A 20185-nucleotide genomic window follows, 5' to 3' on the forward strand; every position below is an offset into this window, starting at 1 on the left:
AAGAATACAACCATAATAGCAACAATAATCTCGTTAGCCCTCTGTATCCTCTTCCCTAACTATTCTTACCTATTACTGGGTGCGGGGAGGAACATTTTGAAAGAAAACTTAAATCACATGACTTACCTTCAAGTTACAGAAAGCCTATACATAAAATGGAAGGGTTGACATTTATAAAATGACAGTACTATTGTTTACATTCTTTTTTCTTCCATGCATAATTTGGAAATTGATTATACAATGTCACAAAACACTCTAAGTGTCATTGAATAAAACTAAAAACCAAACTCACTGCCTTCGAGTTGGTGCCTGCTCACAGTGACCCAGTCAGGCAGGGTAGAATTGCTCTGGTGCTCTCTATGTCTGTGACTGTTTACAGAAGGAGAAAGTCCCGTGTTTTTTCCTCAAAGCAACTGATGATTTCCAATTGCTGGCTCTTCAGATCCCAGTCAAGCGTGTAACCACAATACATCCGGGCCTCCTTGTCTTTGAATAAGGAGTCTACCAAATGTAAGCATGAAGCCAAGTGTAGAACTTGCCTTATGTTATTGACTAGAGCAGTTCTTCTAAGAAGTGATTTGTCACAAATCCTTAACTACATCTTCATTTGTTGTTGCTGCTGTAGCAAACATACCACAAGCGCCCGGGTTGATGGACAGAAAGTATGTCCTCACAGGTCTAGAGAGTAGATACCAGGGGAGTCCTTTTCTGTACACTGGAAGAAAACTCCTTGTCTCAGTTTCTCCAAAGTTCTTCTGGACATTGCTTGGAAGAGCTCCATGTGGCAACGTTCCACTCCGTTCTCACGCGCTTGCTTCTTTACCCAGCCTGCTCTTTCTGTAACAGGCCCTGTGGCACAGTGGGTATGCACCGGGCTGCAGATGCAAGGGAGAAAGATGGGGCTTTCGACTCACACAGAGTTACTGTCTTAGACCTTCTCAGCGAAAGCCCTGGCCTTTCCTGTAGGTCTGCTCACTGCGAGTCAGCATTGACTGGATGGCAGTGCATCTGAGACCCTGATAGAACCTCATTAACATACCAAATAAAAACAATTTCCAAATGAGATTGGATCCACGGTAAAGGAAGCTAGTATTCCAACACATTTGGAGGGAGGCGGGTAGAGACACAGCAGTATGCAAACTAAAGTATTTCTAATAGAAAATCAGAATGCATTCACAGTAAATATACAGTAAGAAAGACATCTGATATTCACAGCATATAATATAATGCTACATTTGCCTTTGGTATTAGAACAGTGAGTTCATGTCAAATTTTACACAAAAGTTAAAACTTCTATAATTTGTTTTAAAAAGGTAAGAAAGATCATTCTCCTTCCCTAGACCATTTTTTCCTAGGTCTACTTTAGATACAAAACAAAAAGAACTGAAATAGCTTTCCCCACCCCTTTCACAACATTTGCCAAGTTAGGACAAAGGTGTAATGAAATACACACACACACACACATGCATATATATATACACATTCAGGCTCACACCAGCACCAAGAAGTCAAATACTGGGGGTTAATCCACAGGCAATGCAATTACCAAGAGACACGAACCAAAAGGGAAGAAAGAGGCAGCGAAGGAAAGGAGTCCTCCGGGCCACACCAAGGGCTCGCAGAGGTGGAGAACAAAGAAGACTTTCTGCAGAGCTAAAATAAACAAGCAGATCCTTCACCCTTTAAGGCCAGGGAGCCACTTTTCTGGTGGAAGTTTCAGCTGCAATAACTAATCTACTGCCTGCTGCTTGTCCAGTTCCTAATCTCTAGGAGGAAAGTGGCTTCCTCTCTCTCTCTCTCTCTCTCTCTCTCTCTCTCTCTCTCTCTCTCACACACACACACACACACAAACTTCACCAAAGTATAGTGCAAGTAACAGCATAAAAGTAATAATATAATATGCTTTATTGCTATGTATTCATTTCTAAGTGTATTTTTCTCTTAACTTTCTCACTGTAGGTATGCACTCAGTGAGGAGTGTAGAAATATATATTTTTTAAATAACAAGAAACTGTAGGTAGTTTTCATTTTCACCCGATACTTGAATACTTGTTCTTGCTAGGACATGACACAAACTGTCTTAATGTCTGCGACAGCTGGGTAGAAAAAAATCATTAAATATTGCATACTTTTTACATATTCATATATAATACCAAACTTTGCACATAGTTTCTACTAGTAGCTACACATTTATATATGTAACCAACTACAATCAATGTATTTGTGTAAGAAATTCCTGTGTCAAATGGGACATATTGGCTCAAATTTTTCAAAGTTTCAATGTTTTCACTGTCCTCATTCCTCAACAAATGCCTGAATGGTTTTTAAAAGTTCAATGTATGGTATAAATTTTTATTTTTGAAAATAGCTACTTCAAATGTGTCAGGCATTGTGCTGCTTCTAATATGTCAGCTCACTGAATTGTCATAATAACCCCCAAATCCCCACTGTCCTGAATTGACTCCAAGTCATAGTGACCCTCTGTGAGGTTACGAGGTGGTGTAGCTTTATAGGAATAGTAGTCTCGTCTTTCTCCAAAAGGAAGGCTGTTGGGTTTGAACTGCTGACCTTGCTGTTAATAATCCACAATGCCACCAGAGTTCTCACTAAGTTCACTGCCATCAAGTGATGCCAACTCATAGTGACCCTATAGGGCAGGGTTGACCCGCCCTTGTGAGTTTCCAGAGTTTAACTATTAACAGAAGTGGAGCAGCTGCTGATTTGGAAGCGCCGATCTTTCAGCAATCTCAAAACCAAACTCACTGCCATGAAGTTGATTCCGACTCACAGCGATCCTGTAGAGCAGGGTGGAACTACTCCTGGCAATTTCCTTGACTGTAACTCTTTATCAGAGTCGAAATCTTCTTCTTACAGAGTGGCTGGTGATTAGCAGCCCAATGCATAACCACAGAGCCAGGACTCCTTCGCTAACTTTAAATGCCAATATTCAGACCTGCAATCCTTTCAGAACAGTGGCTACGCACTCAGCTGCAAACCAAAGGGATGGTGGTTCAAACTCAATAACTGCCTCTGGGAAAGGGTGAGGCAGGATGCATTGGAAACCCTGTGAGACAACTGTACTCTGTTCCTCAGGGTGACTATGATTTAGAATCAACTCGTTGGCAATGTCTTGGGTTTGGATTTGTATTCTGATCCACTTCTATCAAGTCAATTCTGACTCATAGCAACCCTACATAGGACCTCCAGGGCCGGAAATCGTTGAGGGCACAGACAGCCTCATGTTTTTCCTGTGGAACATCTGTTGGGTTTGAACAGTCGACCTTGCATTTCACAATCCAATGCTTACCCAAGAGTACCAGCAGGGCTCCTTTAGATTCTGGCTAATCCAAAAGGAGAAAAGGAAAGACAAAGAAAAAAGAAAAGTCACCTCACTGCCATAGAGTAGCTGCCAACTGAAAGTGACCCCAAAGGACAGGACGAGTGACCCCTGTGGGTTTCTGCGACTGTGAACACTTCAAAGGGCTAGAAAGCCTCCTCTTTCTCCCAAGGAGTGTCTGGGGGGGTCCAGCTGTTGACCTCGGGGCAATCAGCCCAATTGTCCTGCCTTGGGAGCAATGGAATGCCATCAGATCCATTCGTTTCCAATAAAGGAGAGTGTAGGAAAAAACCCTTATGCTTACCCACCCTGTTGCTATGTCCTTATGCACGTGAGAGAGTTCTTAAAAACAGGTGCCAGAATGGCAGCTCTTAGACCCACTGTAAGTTTTCTCCTGATTCCCAAGGCTAATCTTCATCCTATACCTAATTTTCATTCTGAAATTATAAAAGGTGGCCTGGTCAAGGAATAAGAGCCCCTCCCGTGCCGCTCTGCTGGGGCATGGCCTTCAGAATTTCATTTCCTGTATTTGGTTCCTGTGAGCTCAGGCCTAGTGGGTGCCTTAAAGGTCACCAGGCCTTGTGACTACAGCGAAAACGTGCCGGCAGAAAGGTCAGCCCCAATATCTTGCCATTTTATTCCTGACAGTTGGACACAAAATGAGAATCAAAAGAAATCGTAGTTTCTGGCCAAAGAGAGAGAAACCAAACACTGTGAAAACTATATTTTTATTCAAGCTCACACTGGCAGCAAGCAATATATTCTTGGGGTTTCAAGAAGAGAATAAAGATGTTTATTGAATTTTAAGGCAATGTAAAATGGGAGAAGAATTTCCTTGATAAATAAATACATCATTCAAACATATTGTTAGATCTAACATAGGTTCAATCTCCAACAGGACCTCTCTTCAAATTAGAAACGGCATTTTCACGTACTCCTGTGCTTGCTGAACGTCACCTGGTAGCCACCTGTGGACACTCAGGTGGGCTGCTGACATGAAATGAAATATCTGAAACTAAAGCCCTGACAATTCAAACAAAACCAGGAACTTGGAGTTTCTTTTATACATATTTGTATTTTATAAGAAAACAATCAACAAAGAGAAAAGTTGCTTATGGTGTTCTTTCAAAAGAATTTAAAATTAAGGTGTGTTGCTATCAGATGCCTCAGAATCTGTTCAGCTCACTCTGACGCTTTGTCCAACAACACAAGCAGCGCCTCCTCCTGCCCCGCTCTCACGGCTGTCATGCTTGGGCACACGGTGGTCACCGCTGTCCAACCATCTCCTGAGGGTCTTCCTTCATCTCACAACCTCGCTCCTTCACCAAGCATGCTGTCATTTTCCAGAGGGCCTTCCCTCCTAATTATGTGCTCAAAGAGAAACAGTTTGACCGCCTCCCTTCCAAGGACAGCTCTCTGTGCTTCCTCCAGGACAGATGTGTTTGTTCTTCTGGAAGTCCCTGCTATCATCAATGTTCTTCACCAGCCATGACAATCGGATGCATCAATTCTTACGCAGCTGTTTAATTCCTCGATCCAGTTTTCACATGCATATGACTCTTGAATTAGGCATGCCTTAGTCTCAACATGACATATTTGCTGTCTCATTCTAAAAGAACTTGTACAGCAGATTTGCCCATCGTGATACATTTGATTTTTTTAATAAAGATTTTTATAGGTGCATAATCCATATATCATACATTTTTATAGTACAAAGAACAGTTGTATACTCATTACCACAATCAATTTTAGAATATTTTTGTCTTTCTTGTACTCTTTGTTATTAATGCCCAATTTCCCCCCTGCTTTATACCAAAGAAACCATTAATCCAGTTACTCTCTCTATAGACAAACCCTCCTGAAAGTTTTGAAAGGCATGGATAACCACTTCATTTACAAACACTTCATGTCATATCAAAGCTGGAAAATGAATAAGGAAGACTGAAGAAGAAATCATTCATTTGAATTATCATGTTGGCAAAGAATATTGAAAGGACTGTGGCCTGTCAGAATACACAAATCTACGTGGAAGGTGTACACACAGAATGTTCCTTCTAAGTGAGGATAGTGAAACTCCATCTCATGTACTTTGAATGTGAGAGACCCATCCCAGGAAAAGGACACAACGGTTGGCAAAGTACAGGGTAATGAGGAGAGGAGGACCATTCAGAAGATGGACCGACACAGTGCTTTCAACAGACTCAAGTCCAACAATTGTGAGAATGGCACAGAGCGAGACCATGGTTCGTCGTGTTGTCCACAGAGTGGCTATGAGCCCAAAGGCTCGAGAGCCCCTATCAACAGAAAATCCCCCACTTGTGCAGTAACTATAAGAACCCCTTCCTTATAAAGTTGATGTGAAGCCGTAACGCTTAGTTATAGTAAGCAAAAAGCCAACCCAAGGAACATGAACATGTTTGGATCCATGACCACACCATCTGTGTCAAAGAAGAACTGTGCTCCATAGAGTGTCCAATGACTGATTTGTCTGCTCTGAGTCATCAGGCCCTGCTTCCAAAGTGACCCTGGTGAACTCACTTCTCCAACTTTCCCATCAGTAGCTTAGTGCCTTAACCACGTACACCTCCCAGGAGCTCCTGCGTATATACTGCAACTTGTAAAACCATTTGCACTGCTTCTTTCTGTTGCCTACCTTTATTTATGGAAGGCCCATGCAAATCATCTTCTTCCACTGAAATAATTTTCTGAGTAAAGTTTGCCAACCACAATAGAACACTATCTGTCATAACGACACACACAAAATATTTCCTCAGTCTCTGTGTTCTGACTCATAGCAGAGCTAAGCACAACAGAATGAAACACCACCCCTCCACGTGCTCTCCTAACAATTTTTCTCCTCTTTGAGCCCATTGCTGCAGCCACTGGGTCAATCCATCACATCACATGCTTTCTGCTTTTTCACTGCCCCTCGACTTGACCAAGCATACTGTCCTTCTGCAGGGACTGATCTTGATCTTTATAGTAACATGTAAAGCTGACATTGAGCTACAAAAATCAGTATATTCCATGTGTGATAAAGTTCCTTAATATTTTTGAAATGTTATTCATAGAAAATATTCCTGAAGTCCTTCTTTAGGTAACACAACATTCCCCTAATTCACTGAGCCACGATTTGCCAATGGAAAGAGAATTAAACATGCATGATCTGCATTTGAATGTATTAGCCCCAGAAAGCAATGAAAATGAAAATTGAACCCTATAAAAATTCATGTTTAAAAGAGATAAAAAGTCATATGCAAACAACCAATTTTATGAGGTACTTGTCTGGTAGACCAGTCACTTACATCTATAACCTAAATTTATATGCATAGGTTTCAAATTTTAAAAGTCTATTACTTATCTAAACTCTAACAATTCACTTTCAGAACAACATGCAGTATAAATTTTTAAAATATGTGTTGCACCTTAAAATACAAGGACCAGAGTGCATGCTAGCTCAAGATAGAAGACACTAATTTTTTTCAGTGACATTTAAAATCTAGAGAAATCATAAGGTGTCATTTGGTGAGCAAATAGTAAAAGAGTAATGCTTGAATTTGCATATGTTTTACCAATGACTTCTGTTTTTTTTTTTAAGGATGTTTTACAATTAGCCTCATCAAAAACACCATTGCTTTATAGAAATTGAAAGGAGCAGAAATGTATCACTAAAATACCTTGTGTCTGGAAAAAAATGGCACAAAATCATGTTTTATTAGGACAGTTATATACTGTGCATGTGAATAGACTTAATGTAATTGTAATGGGTATGTACATATATACAAGGGGGCTTCAAAAATTAGTGGAAAATGGAATGAAGAAATACTAGAATTTTCCATGAACTTTAGTAAATCCCCTTGTATATATATAATATATATGTCATGCATATGTATAGCATTTTATAATCATAATTCTGTTTGCCTTTTGTCTCACACCATCCCTTTCGCTGTGCAATTCAGTAGCTCATTATTTCCATTTCAGCCACAACTACATTGTTGCTGCTGCAAGAATCTCTGTTTTTCTTTTTTGAGAAAATATACAATTTTAAATTGTTTTTTTTCTTTTTTTATCAGAAAGGAAAGTCATCAAGAATTAGATTTTATTTTAGGAACAAAGTAAGGTTTCATGGGAGAAAAAAACAAAGCCTTGGTGTAGAGAAGGTTTGTTCATTTTCTATAGCATTACGAAGTGTCCGTATGCCTTGATATACCTATCAATGTTTGGATCATCTTAATGGGGGAAGTGGCTTAACTTAACTCTCTTTTGGTGCCTCAGCAAAGGTAAGTTGCTTATTTTGAGAGCTCTGAGGTTTCTCTGACTGGGAAATTTTATTCTACTGCATTTGTGAGCAAAATCTTTCAAGTTTGCCCTGCTAACTTGGGGCCTCAGATTGCTCAAGTAGAAAAGGTGGGTGGCCGGTGGGTGGAGGAGGAGGTGATGGGACCTGCCTGGGGACTTACCTGGTGGTGGAATTGTCTTAAAGCCAATACATTGCATTCATGTTAAACTAGGTAAGAGACAAACAATTATGAGCTACAGAATGGTGTGTTTGGACTGATGCCCTATTGTTTCATGTTCTAGTGTCTCTCTTTCAATGCCATTATGGAAGAACTGGGGATATCACTCAAGACTCAGAAAAAGTTAAAGAAAAAGTCGAGAACTAAGGGAAAACCTTCCTTCACAAGTATTCTCACTTGTCATCAGAAACGAACTCAAAGAAAAGAGACTGTGGCATGATCCAAGGAAACGTCGAGAAGAAACTTTCAGGGAACAAAAGAGGATATGCTCCTGACAGATTTTTGGTTTAAAGGATTTCTGGCAGGCATGCAAAGACTTTCCATATATCTGTACACAGACCTCTGGTGATGTATACAGATATAAGAAGTCCAAAAGTTTAAGAAGTTCACCTCGACGGATATTACTTGGGATGTGGCACCAGTTATTTTAAAATGAATTTGTATGCTCACCTATTTTGCATTTTCTCTTTCTCCCCCAGATAAATTGCTGTGTGTGCTTTCTAAATAATAATAAAACAACAGGGTTGGTTTTCGGGGTTTTTTTAGAACAAGGTTGAGTGTCTTATTTGTTCCCCATTACCCACCGCCCTTCAAAACCTTTGGTTCCTTGGGGCTCATCTTGGTTGGTTTTGCTGTTTTGAAGAATCTCCTTGCCTGTTTGTTTTAACAAAATCAAGGGTTTCAAAGTCAACTCTGATGCAGGGCAACCCCTGTGAGTCAGAGCAGAGTTCTGCTCCGTAGGGGTTTCAATAGCTGTTTCCAGAAGTGCATTGCTAGCCTTCTCCTCTGAGGGACCACTGGCTAGATAGACTTGACCCTCTAGCCTTTTGGTTAGTAGCTGAGCATGTTGACCATTTGCACCCTCCAGGGATGACCCTTGATTAGAATGCACAATCATCCTAAGTTGCAAAATATCCCAACAACCTAGTTACTAAAGTAAGCTAAAACCATTCATCTTGGTGTTTCAAATTGAACAAAACAAACAAACAGAAATACAGGGAAGTTCAGCAGGATCGTGCGGAGTTATTTGGAGATGGAAGGCACATGAAACTGGGAAGTCAAGCATTCCAGACTGAGGGGGGCAACATATTCAAAGCCTTGGGTATGAAAGAGAATGGGGACAGGATATTAGAAGACACGAACGACACTGGCTTGACTAAAATGTAAAAAACAAAGGGGTGTATTGGCCCTAGAATCCCTGTGCCGTCCACCTACTGACTGGAAGATTGGCAGTTTAAGTCCGTCCAAAGCCACCTCTGAAGAAAGGTCTGGCAATCTACTTCTGGAATATCGGCTATTAAAAGGTAGTTCTACCCTAACCCGTGGGGTAACCATGATTTGAGATTCATTTGACAGCAACTGGGTTTGCTGGCACATGGGCAATTAAGAAACGCTCATCCCGTCAACACATCATGATCACACAGGCTGGTGTGCTTCCTCCATGTGGGCTTATTTGCTTTCCTGATGGATGGCTGCTTGTTTGACTTCATGCTTTTAAGACCCCAGGTGCTATATCTTTGCTAGCCAGGCACCATCTGATCTCTTCACCAAATTTTTTATATACCCATTTTGTCTTCAGCGATCGGGTCAGGAAGATGAGTATCAAAAGGTGCCAGGTTATCAGAAAAGTTGACGCGATCACAAATCAGGTATCAAAAGCTCCAAAACAACTATACTAATGTGAAAGAGGGGGTTGGAGTGGAGATCCAAAGCCCATCTGTAGAAAATTGGATATCCCCCTGCCTGGTCTTGGCACAAGGGACTCCATTGTGAGTTTGGCGCCTCCACCTTAGCAATCAGAACTTACCCCTCGCTGGCCTCTCCTCACCTCGCTGAAAACCACAAGTTCTCAGAACCAAACATCCCCAGAGCCAAGACCCTCTTTGAAGATATGGTCACTCTACTCATCCTTAACAAATAGGTAAGATTAACGACCTTCTCCCTTCTGAAGCACCTGTGTGCACAGATCCTCCCCAGCTTTGATCCTTCCCAGCTGTGCCTGCCAGCAGTGGGCATAAAAACGCTGCCAGCATTTTTCCCGGGGCACCTTCAATAGCTCAATACCCTGAGTTGCTGAACCCGCCCGCAAGCTTTAATAAAGTTTGCTTCTAAAACTTTACCAACTGGATCTTTGGTTCTGTTTACACCCCCCACAGAAGTGGTATAAGGAAGGGAGGATTCAACCAAGGTGTAATATAGCACCGGAGAATCACCCATCACTCCACTGATTCCTGAATACTTCATCCCCCCACTACCATGACCTAGATCTAACTTAAAAATCTTGCTAGACCACTGAACACACATTGGTACAGATAAGAGCTCTGGACACATGGAATTCAGGAAAGATAAGCCACTCAGGAACAGTAATGGAAGTAATGAATTAGGGTAGACAGATGGTCAGAGAGAGGGAAGGATGAGAGAATGAGAAAGGGGACCCCACCACAAGATTGGATATATAGCTGCCACCACCACCATCAACCCCGGGGAGGAGATGACTAACAGAAATATGGATGAAGGGAGACAATGGACCGGGTAAGATACGAAATAACAATAACAATATATCATTAATCAAAGATACACGAGGGTGGGAGGGTGGGTAAGGGAGGGGAGAAAAAAGGAGCCTATGCATAGGACTCAAGTAGAAAATGCTTTGGAAATGATGATGGCAATATATTTATAAATATGCTTGATACATTGATGCATGGAATGTTATAAGAGCTGTAAGAGCCCCAGTAAAATGATTTTTAAAAGAAAAAGGAAAATAAACACTCTGGTTAATAGTAGAGGAGGAAATAATGGAATAAAGACCAGGAGGAGGAAGAGAGAGATTTTACCTGGAAGGAATGGCCAGCTATTCCATGAAGAAAGATTAAAATCAAGAAATTCTAAATATGAGGTGAGACTTAACTGAGGCAATAGTATATCCTCTCTTGACTCAAAGCAATGAGAAAGGAGCCAGCATTGGCTTAATAATTCATATAATTGGATCCCATTACTTTCTTTAGCATAATCTTATACTACAAGAAATGTTTAGTCTACTCTCCTCAGAGTTTAAGTACAAAAATATTTTCAGACATGAAAAAAATCACCATTAAAATAGTAGTTAGAGATCTTAGGCAGATATTTTGCTGTAATTAATTGCAATTATAGTGAATACTCAAATATGATGACTCCAATCAACTTGATGGCTTAGAAGGCTAATCATAAAAGGAGGGAATCACACCAAAAACATTGTATTTTACATTTTCTAATTAATATTAGAAAAATAGTTGAGAAAATATAATATCTTTTGATATAGTGTTATAATAATTTGCAGAAAAATAAGTATACCAATTTATGGTGTCTATATTAATTTGTGTACCAATCTGATTTTTAGGTATCTTAAGGCCCGCTTACCCCTTTTCTCTTTATTTTTCCACAGCTAAGTTTTTGTTCAAGATATATAATATACAGGGAAAGAACAACCAGAATTCAACCCAGTGCTCCAAGGTGTGAATGTAACATGCCGGCATGAAGTAGGGAACCAGAGGAGTATTCTGAGGGGCCGATGCCTATCCCAACTACATGGACACGTGCCTCTCCCCACAGAATTTATTTTAGAGGACAGCACTGAAGCTGCATCTCAGGAAGAGGGACACGTCTGATCAGAGCACAATGGAGCAGATGAAGGGGGAGAAGGAAAGAGTGGAGCACATCCTGATGCACCAAGCCTTGAGGAGATATTCCTGCTCAGAGCAGCCAATCCACAGAGAAGACCACATGGCCAGCCCTACTATGAGACATGACATCCCTCACCGACCCATAGTTCTACAGGGGACAACACTGGAGACACGGTGTGACAATTGTGCCCAATCTGATCCTGCCACACTGAGGCAAAACACTAAGGGCATGCAACAGCACAGCCAGGGAAGCAGAGCAACCAAGTCCCCAGGAAATATCAAAAATAGACTGTGGAGCCAGGGCATGGCACCCCATCAGACTCAACCAGAAAACATTCCTAATCTAAAGGTCAAAAAGAGGCCTTGAACTATTTATAGGTTTTCGTTCTTGTCATTGGTTTTTGTTGTTATTGTTGTTGAGGTTTTGTTTTCTTTCCTTGCTTTGTTTTGTTCTGTCTTGTTCTTGTGCATATTATTATCTCTGCATGTCTATCTAGGTAAGATAGGCAGGATAAACAATCCAAAGGAGAAAACAATGGGATTGACAGGTCCCAGGGGACAGGAGAGTGGGGGGGGGGAAAGGGGGGAAGGAAGTGGGTGTTAATAAACCCAGGAGCAAGGGAACAATGAGTGATCTAAAATTGGTGGCGAGGAGGGTGTAAGAGACCTAGTAAGGCTTGATCAAGGCCACTATAACTGAGAGGACTTACTGAAACCCAAATGAAGACTGAACATGATAGTGGGACAGAGGAAAGTAAAAGAAAATAAAGGAAAGAACTGGGAGACAAAGGGCATTTATAAGGTCTAATACAGACATGTACATATGTAAATATATTTTATATAATGATAGGGAAATAGATCTATGTATTTATATTTATAGGTTAGTATTAAGATAGCAGATGGATATTGGACTTCTACTCAAGTGCTCCCTCAATGCATGAACACTTTGTTCTAATAACCTGGCATTCTGTGATGCTCACCTTCCCAACACGATCCCTGAAGACAAAGTGGGTGCATAAGCACATGTGGTGAATAAAGCTGATGGTGCCCAGCTATCAAAAGATATAGCATCTGGGGTCTTAAAGGCATGAAGATAAACAATTAGCCATCTAGCTGAGAAGCAACAAAACCCACATGGAATAAGCACACTAGCCTGTGTGATCATGAGGTGTTGATAGGATTAGGTATCAAAGACCTAGAACAAAAAATCATATCATTGTGAATGAGGGGGAGTGTGGGGTGGAAACCCAAAGCCCATCTGTAGGCAACTGGGCATTCCCTTACGTAAGGGTCACAAGGAGGAGATGAGCCAGTCAGGGTGCAGTATAGCAAAGATTAAACACAACTGTCCTCTAGTTCTTTAATGCTTCCTCCCACCCACTATTATGATCCCAATTCTTCCTTACAAATCTGGCTCGACCAGACAATGTGTACAGGTACAGATAAGTACTGAAAATAAAGGAAAGCCAGGACAGATAAACTCCTCAGGACCAGTATTTAGGGTAGCCATACCAGGAGGGGAAGGAGAAGGTGGAGGTGGGGGGAAGGGGAACCAATCACAATGATCTATCTATAACCTCCTCCCAGGGGGATGGACAAAAGAAAAGTGAGTAAAGGAAGACATCGGTCAGTTTAAGACATGAAAATATAAAAATAATTTATAAATTATCAATGGTTCATGAGGAGGGTTGGGGAGGGAGAGGAAAAAAATGAGAAGCTGATACCAAAGGCTCAAGTAGAAAGAAAAGGTTTTGAAAATGATAATGGCAACAAATGTACAAATGTGCTTGACACAATGGATGGATGGATGGATGGATGGATGAACTGTGATAAGAGTTGTATGAGCCCTCAATAAAATGATTTAAAACAAAAACTAAATTAATTGAACTAGACAAATATTTTAAGTACATATGTATGTACCAGATGTAAGATCCTAATCATCCTTTTTATCCCTCAATATTTTAATTCTGAAAGTATATTAAGCACATAAGAAAGTGTAGCTGTTCCTATATGTGTCATTGTATGTTGAGGTGAAGAATAAAGTAAGCTAATGAGTTCAGAAAATGCAAAAAGAAATTTCAGACCTACCTGGAGCCAGATCCAGAAAAATCCCTGGAACTGTATTAATCTTTAAGAGTTTCATCCTATTCACTAAAGAACAGTGACGCACACGGTTATGTAAAAATCAATGGCGTAGTTCATGAAAAACTAGATCTAACATTTCTTCCTTCAGCGATTTCTTGATGCTAAAAGACCAAAGATGGCTCAGGTGAGATATTCTGGAAGAGACCTCCTTGAGAGAAGATGCTCACATTTAAGACTTCTCTTTGCCTTCAAGCGTCAAATGTGGAACTAGCCTACCTTTGCTATTGTCTCAGATTCACGATGACACCCATGAACAACAGAAGAAAATGTTGCCTGATTCTGTCCTGACCTATCTTCATAAACAGTGATTTAGTGTAGTCCCCTGCTGTAGCCATGGAGTGAGTGTTCAGTGCTCAGTGTCAGTGGAGTCCGTTTGGTTTGGGATCCACCCTATGGGGCTCGTCTTTCAGCACGACATCTGACAATATTCTTCTGTGACCCTTGGGGTTTGCATTGACAAATTTCACTGACCAAAAGCCTGGTAGGTCACTAAGCTTTCCTCCTAACCTGTCCACGATGGGTGAGCCCAGCATCAGATTACTCAATGAGTAAGGTAAGCAGAAGAACTATTTGGCTTACTTACTTACAGGTTAGTAAGCATACGCAATCTGTGTTTACCTTGCTTACTGGGTAATCTTCCTCTGAGTGCACCTGATTAATTTTAAATATGGATGGTATATTTTCAAACATCAAAGCAATATGCAAGCCACAAAGAATCATAGACAGACATATGCGTGGTGGTGTGGGAGGAAAGAGATACAATTTGCTACCTACTTCCCCCCACAGAGCTTCAGGGGAGCTGGTGTCCGCCCTTCTTAGCCTGGAAGGAGCTAAAGGAAGACATCAATAAGGAAGAAGTTGGTTAAAGAAACTTAAAAGTACATTTCAGAGGTATCTGCCGACGCATTTATGCTTAGGCATCACCTACCTATAGTAATAAAGGTTTTCATTTTTCTGAGATGCTAGACGCTAAGATGGATTCAGAAGAAATATTTAGAGACCTACTTACAAAAATCAACAAATAACTACCCTGTTTCCCAACAATCCAATGGACCACTGACAATGGGCCTGGATCACAACTAGGAAGTACTTTGATCTACTGTACATGGCGTCTTAATAAATCAGAAGTCAACTCAATAAAACTAATAGCAACAACAAAGTCAATATGAGCAGCATTTTTCTCCATCTAAATATCTACCCCACACCCGGCAAAGAGTTCGGTGAAAACAGTAGAGGGCCAACCTGGCATCAGCTAACCGCATCCCTCAAAAAAGATGTAGGTCAGACAATAAATTATAAAGTATTTAAACCGTGGGTCATCCATCTTCCTCTTTATGACAGCCACAAAATTCTACCAATAAGATAGGAACTATGACTAATAATTAAAGAAGGGGGTCCTTATAATAAGAATATAATAAAAGAATATATCTGAGATATATGATATGTGAATCATATGCCAATATAATTGTTAAAAAGTAAAATGACCAAGAATGAGAAAAGAATCAATGAAAGGTAAATAATCCCTATCATTTATCAAAATATACCCCCTCCTCACTGATTAGTTTCCAAAGACCAGGTTATTATACAAAGGTCAGTATTATGCAAAAAAGAAACGGTAACTGCACCAGATCATGAAATGGAGGATGGTTACATCATCACATAATTGCCAAACTATTGTGAACCATTGCCCCGATAAATTGATACATAGCCTTAGCCATCAAAGCCAGTATTACTATCACCTTAAATCTCAGCACTTGGTACTGACAGACACACATCATTAATGTGCAAAGCAGTCCAGTAATATTTGTTTGTTTGTTTGTTTTACCATTGTTATGAATGCAAAATGTCAGACAACAAGAAAGTCCCTAAGTGAAGAGTGTGTATGATTTTTAATAATCCAGGAAAAGTCAGGGTCCCTCTAATTTTACTTGGACATTGTGAGAAATTGTGTGTGTGGTTGCATAATCAAAGGTATAGCTAAATATATATTATCTGGTGGCACAATGGAGAGGCCCCTGGCTGTTAGCTAGAAGGTTAGCAGTTAGGGTCCACCAGTCACTCCATAGTTGAAACCGCCTGCTCGATATCAAACTTGCTATGAGTCAGAATCACCTGGACAGCACACAACATCGTGTATGTAGTTCCCAATGCCTGAGTCTCATGTAGGGCATTTTCCCAGTAAATGCCAAGGTCATCTGATGGTGATAGTAAAGGTAATAGCTGGTATCATTTAATAAGCATGTACGTAATCCAGGCACTTTATACCCAACTCCTGGCAAACACATCTGTGCAGGGTAAAACCACTTGTTAGGATTTCATGACTTCTTGCAGCAGATCCCAGGGCCGTCTTGAGGGTGTGGATTCAAACTGCAAATATTTGGGCTAGTGGCTGAGTGCTAAACCACTTGAGTCATTCAGAGGTTCACATTTGTTCATGTGCACCCGAAGCAAACCTGAGGTTATTATTTATTTGACATAAGAAAAAAGGGGGAGCACCGACATTAGATGGCTTGTCCAAAGTCACATGAGTGTAAAGTGGCCCATGGTACAACACTAACTCTCTCACATTGTCGCAGCTATACACTGCACTATGAGAACTTTTGCAGGAACTCCAAAGCCATGACCATCAAGTCAATATTGACTCACAGTGACCCCCGTGGGTTTCTAAGACTGTTGGCTCTTACAGGAACAGAAGCCCAGTCTTTTCCCTGACCAGCTGCTGGGGGTTTTGAAACCTTTTATTCTCAGGCAAACCCTGCTCTGCCCCAGCACACATGATCTCTATAGCCTTAATATGTTCTGATGGAAACTGTTGAAAAGGAGGCAATCCAAGGTCAGACTAATTTAGAGATTAAAGATTAAAGATTCTCGTTTCAATGCGTAGAAATCCAGAATCTGAGTTCTTAACCACACTACACACTGTAATACAAATGTTGACTCAATGTTTAAGACATATCCCTAAGGTAATTAGGAACCTTCTACTACCCTGTAATAGAATTGGGAGAGAAATAGTTATCCATGTCTCCTGGAAACAGCATGTAAGCATGCAGAGGCATTGCCAAAGCACTTATGTAGAAAAATGCTGTGTCCTAGCCTTTCATATTTAATATAATGAGCTCACTAAACCCCTGGACTAATTGTATTACACACAGGTAATTCTCCTTTGAAAACCTCGCATCCCCAAGACAAGCCATTCGCGTCATATTACTTAAAACAAATGAGTGGCATGATGTGTTTCAAGTCTCTTCATGTTCCTCACAGTCTCAGGGGAAACCACTAGGCTGTGACGTCTCAACTGACTAGGAATATATCGTCAGCTGGGTGAATATGAATATATCTTTCCATTTCACTCTTTACACTGCACTCTATGTAACTTGTTTAACTTCTTAACTTTGTTCTTGTTGTTGTTAGGTCCCATCACGTCAGTTCTGATTCATAACGACCTTATGTACAACAGAACGAAACACCACTGGATCCTATGCCGTTTATACGGTGATTCTCATGTCTGAGCCCAATGTTGCAGCCACTGTCCAATCCATCTTATAAGGGTTTCCTATTTGTCTGCTGCCCCTACACTTTACCAAGCATGCCTCGCCTTATACGGCTCCAAAGTACTTGAAACAAAATCTCACCACCCTTGCTTCTATGAAGCATTCTGGTTGCGCGCCTTCCAAGATAGATTTATTTGCTCTTTTGACAGTCGCCAGTACTTTTTATGTTTTTCACCAGGACTACAATTCAAATGTATTAATTCTTTTTCATTCTTCCTTGTTCAATGTCCAACTTCTACATGCATATGAAGCAATTGACAATACCATGACTTGGGTCAAGCGCACCTAGTTCTCAAAGGAAAGTTTTTGCTTTTCAAACATTAAAAAGGTCTTGTGCAGCAGATTTACCCAGTGCAATGTGCCATTTGATCTCCTGTCTGCTGCTTCCATGAGCATTGATTGTGAACCAAGCAAGATGAAATCCTTGGCAACTTCAATCTGCTCCTTGTTCATCATGATGTTCTCTATCAGTCCAGTTGCACGAACTTTGGCCATCACTAAATTAAGTTGAAATTATATGGAAGGCTGCAATTCTAGATCTTCATCATCAAGTGATGTAAATCCTCTTCATTTTCAGCAAGCAAGGTTGTGTCATTTACATAGTGTAGGTTGTTAATTATCCTTCTTCCAACCCTGTTACCAAGTTTTTCTCCCTACAATCTAGCTTCTCTAAAGTTTTGCTTAGTATACAAATTGAATAAAGATGATGGGGGACACAACCTTGATGCACACTTTTCTTGATAAACCATGCAGTATTCCCTTATTCTCACAAATACCTCTGGATCCATGTACAGGTTCCACAAGAGGACAATGAAGTGTTCTTGAATTCCTATTTTTCTCAAGGTTATTCATTGTTTGTTATGATATAACAAGTTGAATGCCTTCCATACTCAAACATAAATAAACATCTTTCTGGCATTCTCTCCTTTCAGTCAAGATCCATCCGACATCAGTAGTGATATCTCTTGTTACGTGTTTTCTTCTACATTTCTGGCAGCTTCCTGTCAATGGACTGTTAAAACCATTTTTGAATGATCTTCAGCAAACTTTTAATTGCATGTGATATTAAGGATATTGTTCTATAATTTACATATTATGTTACATCACCTTTCTTTCGAATATGTACAAATATGGATCTCTTCCAGTCAGTTTTGCAAGTATCATTTTCCAAATTTCTGGGTTTAGATGAATGAGTGCTTCCAGAACTTTGTCAGCTTGTTGAAACTTTTCCGTTTGTATCCTATCCTGGAGCCTTGTTTTTAGCTAATAAATTCAATGCAGCTTGGACTTCTTCCTTCGGCATCATTGGTTCTTCCTGAAATAGGCACTGTTGACTATTGCTTTGTGGTACAGTGACTCTGTTCTTTCCCTATTTTCTTGATACTGCCTTCATTGTTCAATACTTTGCCCATAGAATTTGTCAATATTGTGACTCACAGCTTGAATTTTTCTTCAGTTCAGGATATGCTGAGTATGTTCTTCTTTTTGGTTTTCTAACTCCAGGTCTTTATACATTTCATTATAATGTCTTACTTTGTTATCTATGGCCACCCTTTGAAATTTTCTAGTCAGCTCCTTGATTTCATCCTTTCTTCTATTTCCTGTAGCTACTGTATGATTAATAGCAAGTTTCAGAGACTTTATGGCAACCACTTTGATCTGTTCATTCTTTCCCCTATTTAATGACATATTTCCCCTTCGTGTGTGATCTTCTCTGTCTTCCCACAGCTCATCAGTTCTCCTGTCCTTAATGTTCAATGCATCAAATCTGTTTGTGAAATGCAGATGGGACATGCTCAAGATTGTATTTTGTCCCTTGTGGACTTATTTTCATTTCTTCAGCTACAACTTGAACTTACACATGAGCACTTGAGGGTCTGTTCCACTGTTGGCCCCTTGTCTCATTTTAGCTACTCACAGTGTGTTCCTCTGTGGTCTATTCCAACAGATAGAATCCATTTTATTTCTGTGTAGTCCATCTGAAAAATTCCATGTGTATAGTTGTCTATTGTGTTGTAGACAAAAATGGGATTTGCTTTGAAGAGTCATTGGTCTTGCAAACATCTATCCTGATAGCTCCATTTATGTTTCTATCACCAAAGCAATATTTTCTTCTTCTTCTTTGTTCCATTTTTGTATTCTAATCAACAATAATTATCAACATATCTTGATGACGTGCATTCTTTAATCAATTTCTGACTGAAGATGTTAGCAAAATTCTTCAGTCTGTCTTGCAATTAATGAGTCAAAAACAAAGACTTGTCATCAGTGATTCCATGAGGAAGACCTACTGGGTTCCATTCTCAGCCAACGTACATTATGCCTGTTGACTGCACGCCAATCAGTAGAGGCTTGCATGTTATATGATGTGGAACAGATTAAGAAAGGGGTACTTCCTGCGGATCTCACAGTGGTGTGATCCTTATGAGGGGGTTTCGGGATCAAGCAGCATTTAATGGCACTGAGCGTGGAATCAACAGGAGACAGCACTTAACCTGACAGTAGCTAAGACAGCAACAAAAATAAAGATTTCCTGAATAATAAAGGAACAATCTTTTGAGCACACCAGGTAGCTATCTGCTGCAGATTATGAATATATTTCTTTCCTTGGAGAAGTTTATGAAAGGTAAAATTACAAAGAAGACAAGATTTGTGGAGACAGTTCTGGATGGGAAAGTTTATGAATGGTATTGACTCTTCTTGAGATTCGTACCTCTGTCTATTCACAAGGAACACATGCTGATCAATTATTTAGTATGAGACAAAACATATATAGTCATTGGGGGGGACATGGACAAGATAAACATTTTCAAGTGACCAACATTAGGGAAATTTTAGATAGGTTCATAACATCTTCAGTAATTGTACTTCTAATATTAAGCTACTCCAGAATGCTTCTAAAAGTCAGGCTGATTCTCCTCCTCATAATGATTAATCCTACACCTAGAGCTTCCCATTAAAATGAGACCACTTTTC

General features: G+C 40.2%; 1 protein-coding gene across 6 annotated transcripts in view; it reads left to right on the forward strand.

Annotated features, from left to right (window-relative positions):
- GRIK1 (glutamate ionotropic receptor kainate type subunit 1) overlaps positions 1 to 8074 on the forward strand; it is a 546361-nt gene extending 538287 nt beyond the window's left edge. For 4 of the 6 annotated variants that reach the window (XM_075543399.1, XM_075543400.1, XM_075543401.1 and 1 more), the window contains one exon: positions 7919 to 8074. In XM_075543399.1, the coding sequence (XP_075399514.1) occupies positions 7919 to 8074 (156 nt within the window). Of the gene's footprint in view, positions 1 to 7410; positions 7498 to 7918 lie in introns of all 6 variants that reach the window. The other 2 variants (XM_075543397.1, XM_075543398.1) reach the window with 1 other exon arrangement.
- Positions 8075 to 20185: the final 12111 nt, after the last annotated feature.

This window comes from Tenrec ecaudatus, chromosome 2 (genome assembly GCF_050624435.1).
Source record: "Tenrec ecaudatus isolate mTenEca1 chromosome 2, mTenEca1.hap1, whole genome shotgun sequence".
NCBI lineage: Eukaryota > Metazoa > Chordata > Mammalia > Afrosoricida > Tenrecidae > Tenrec > Tenrec ecaudatus.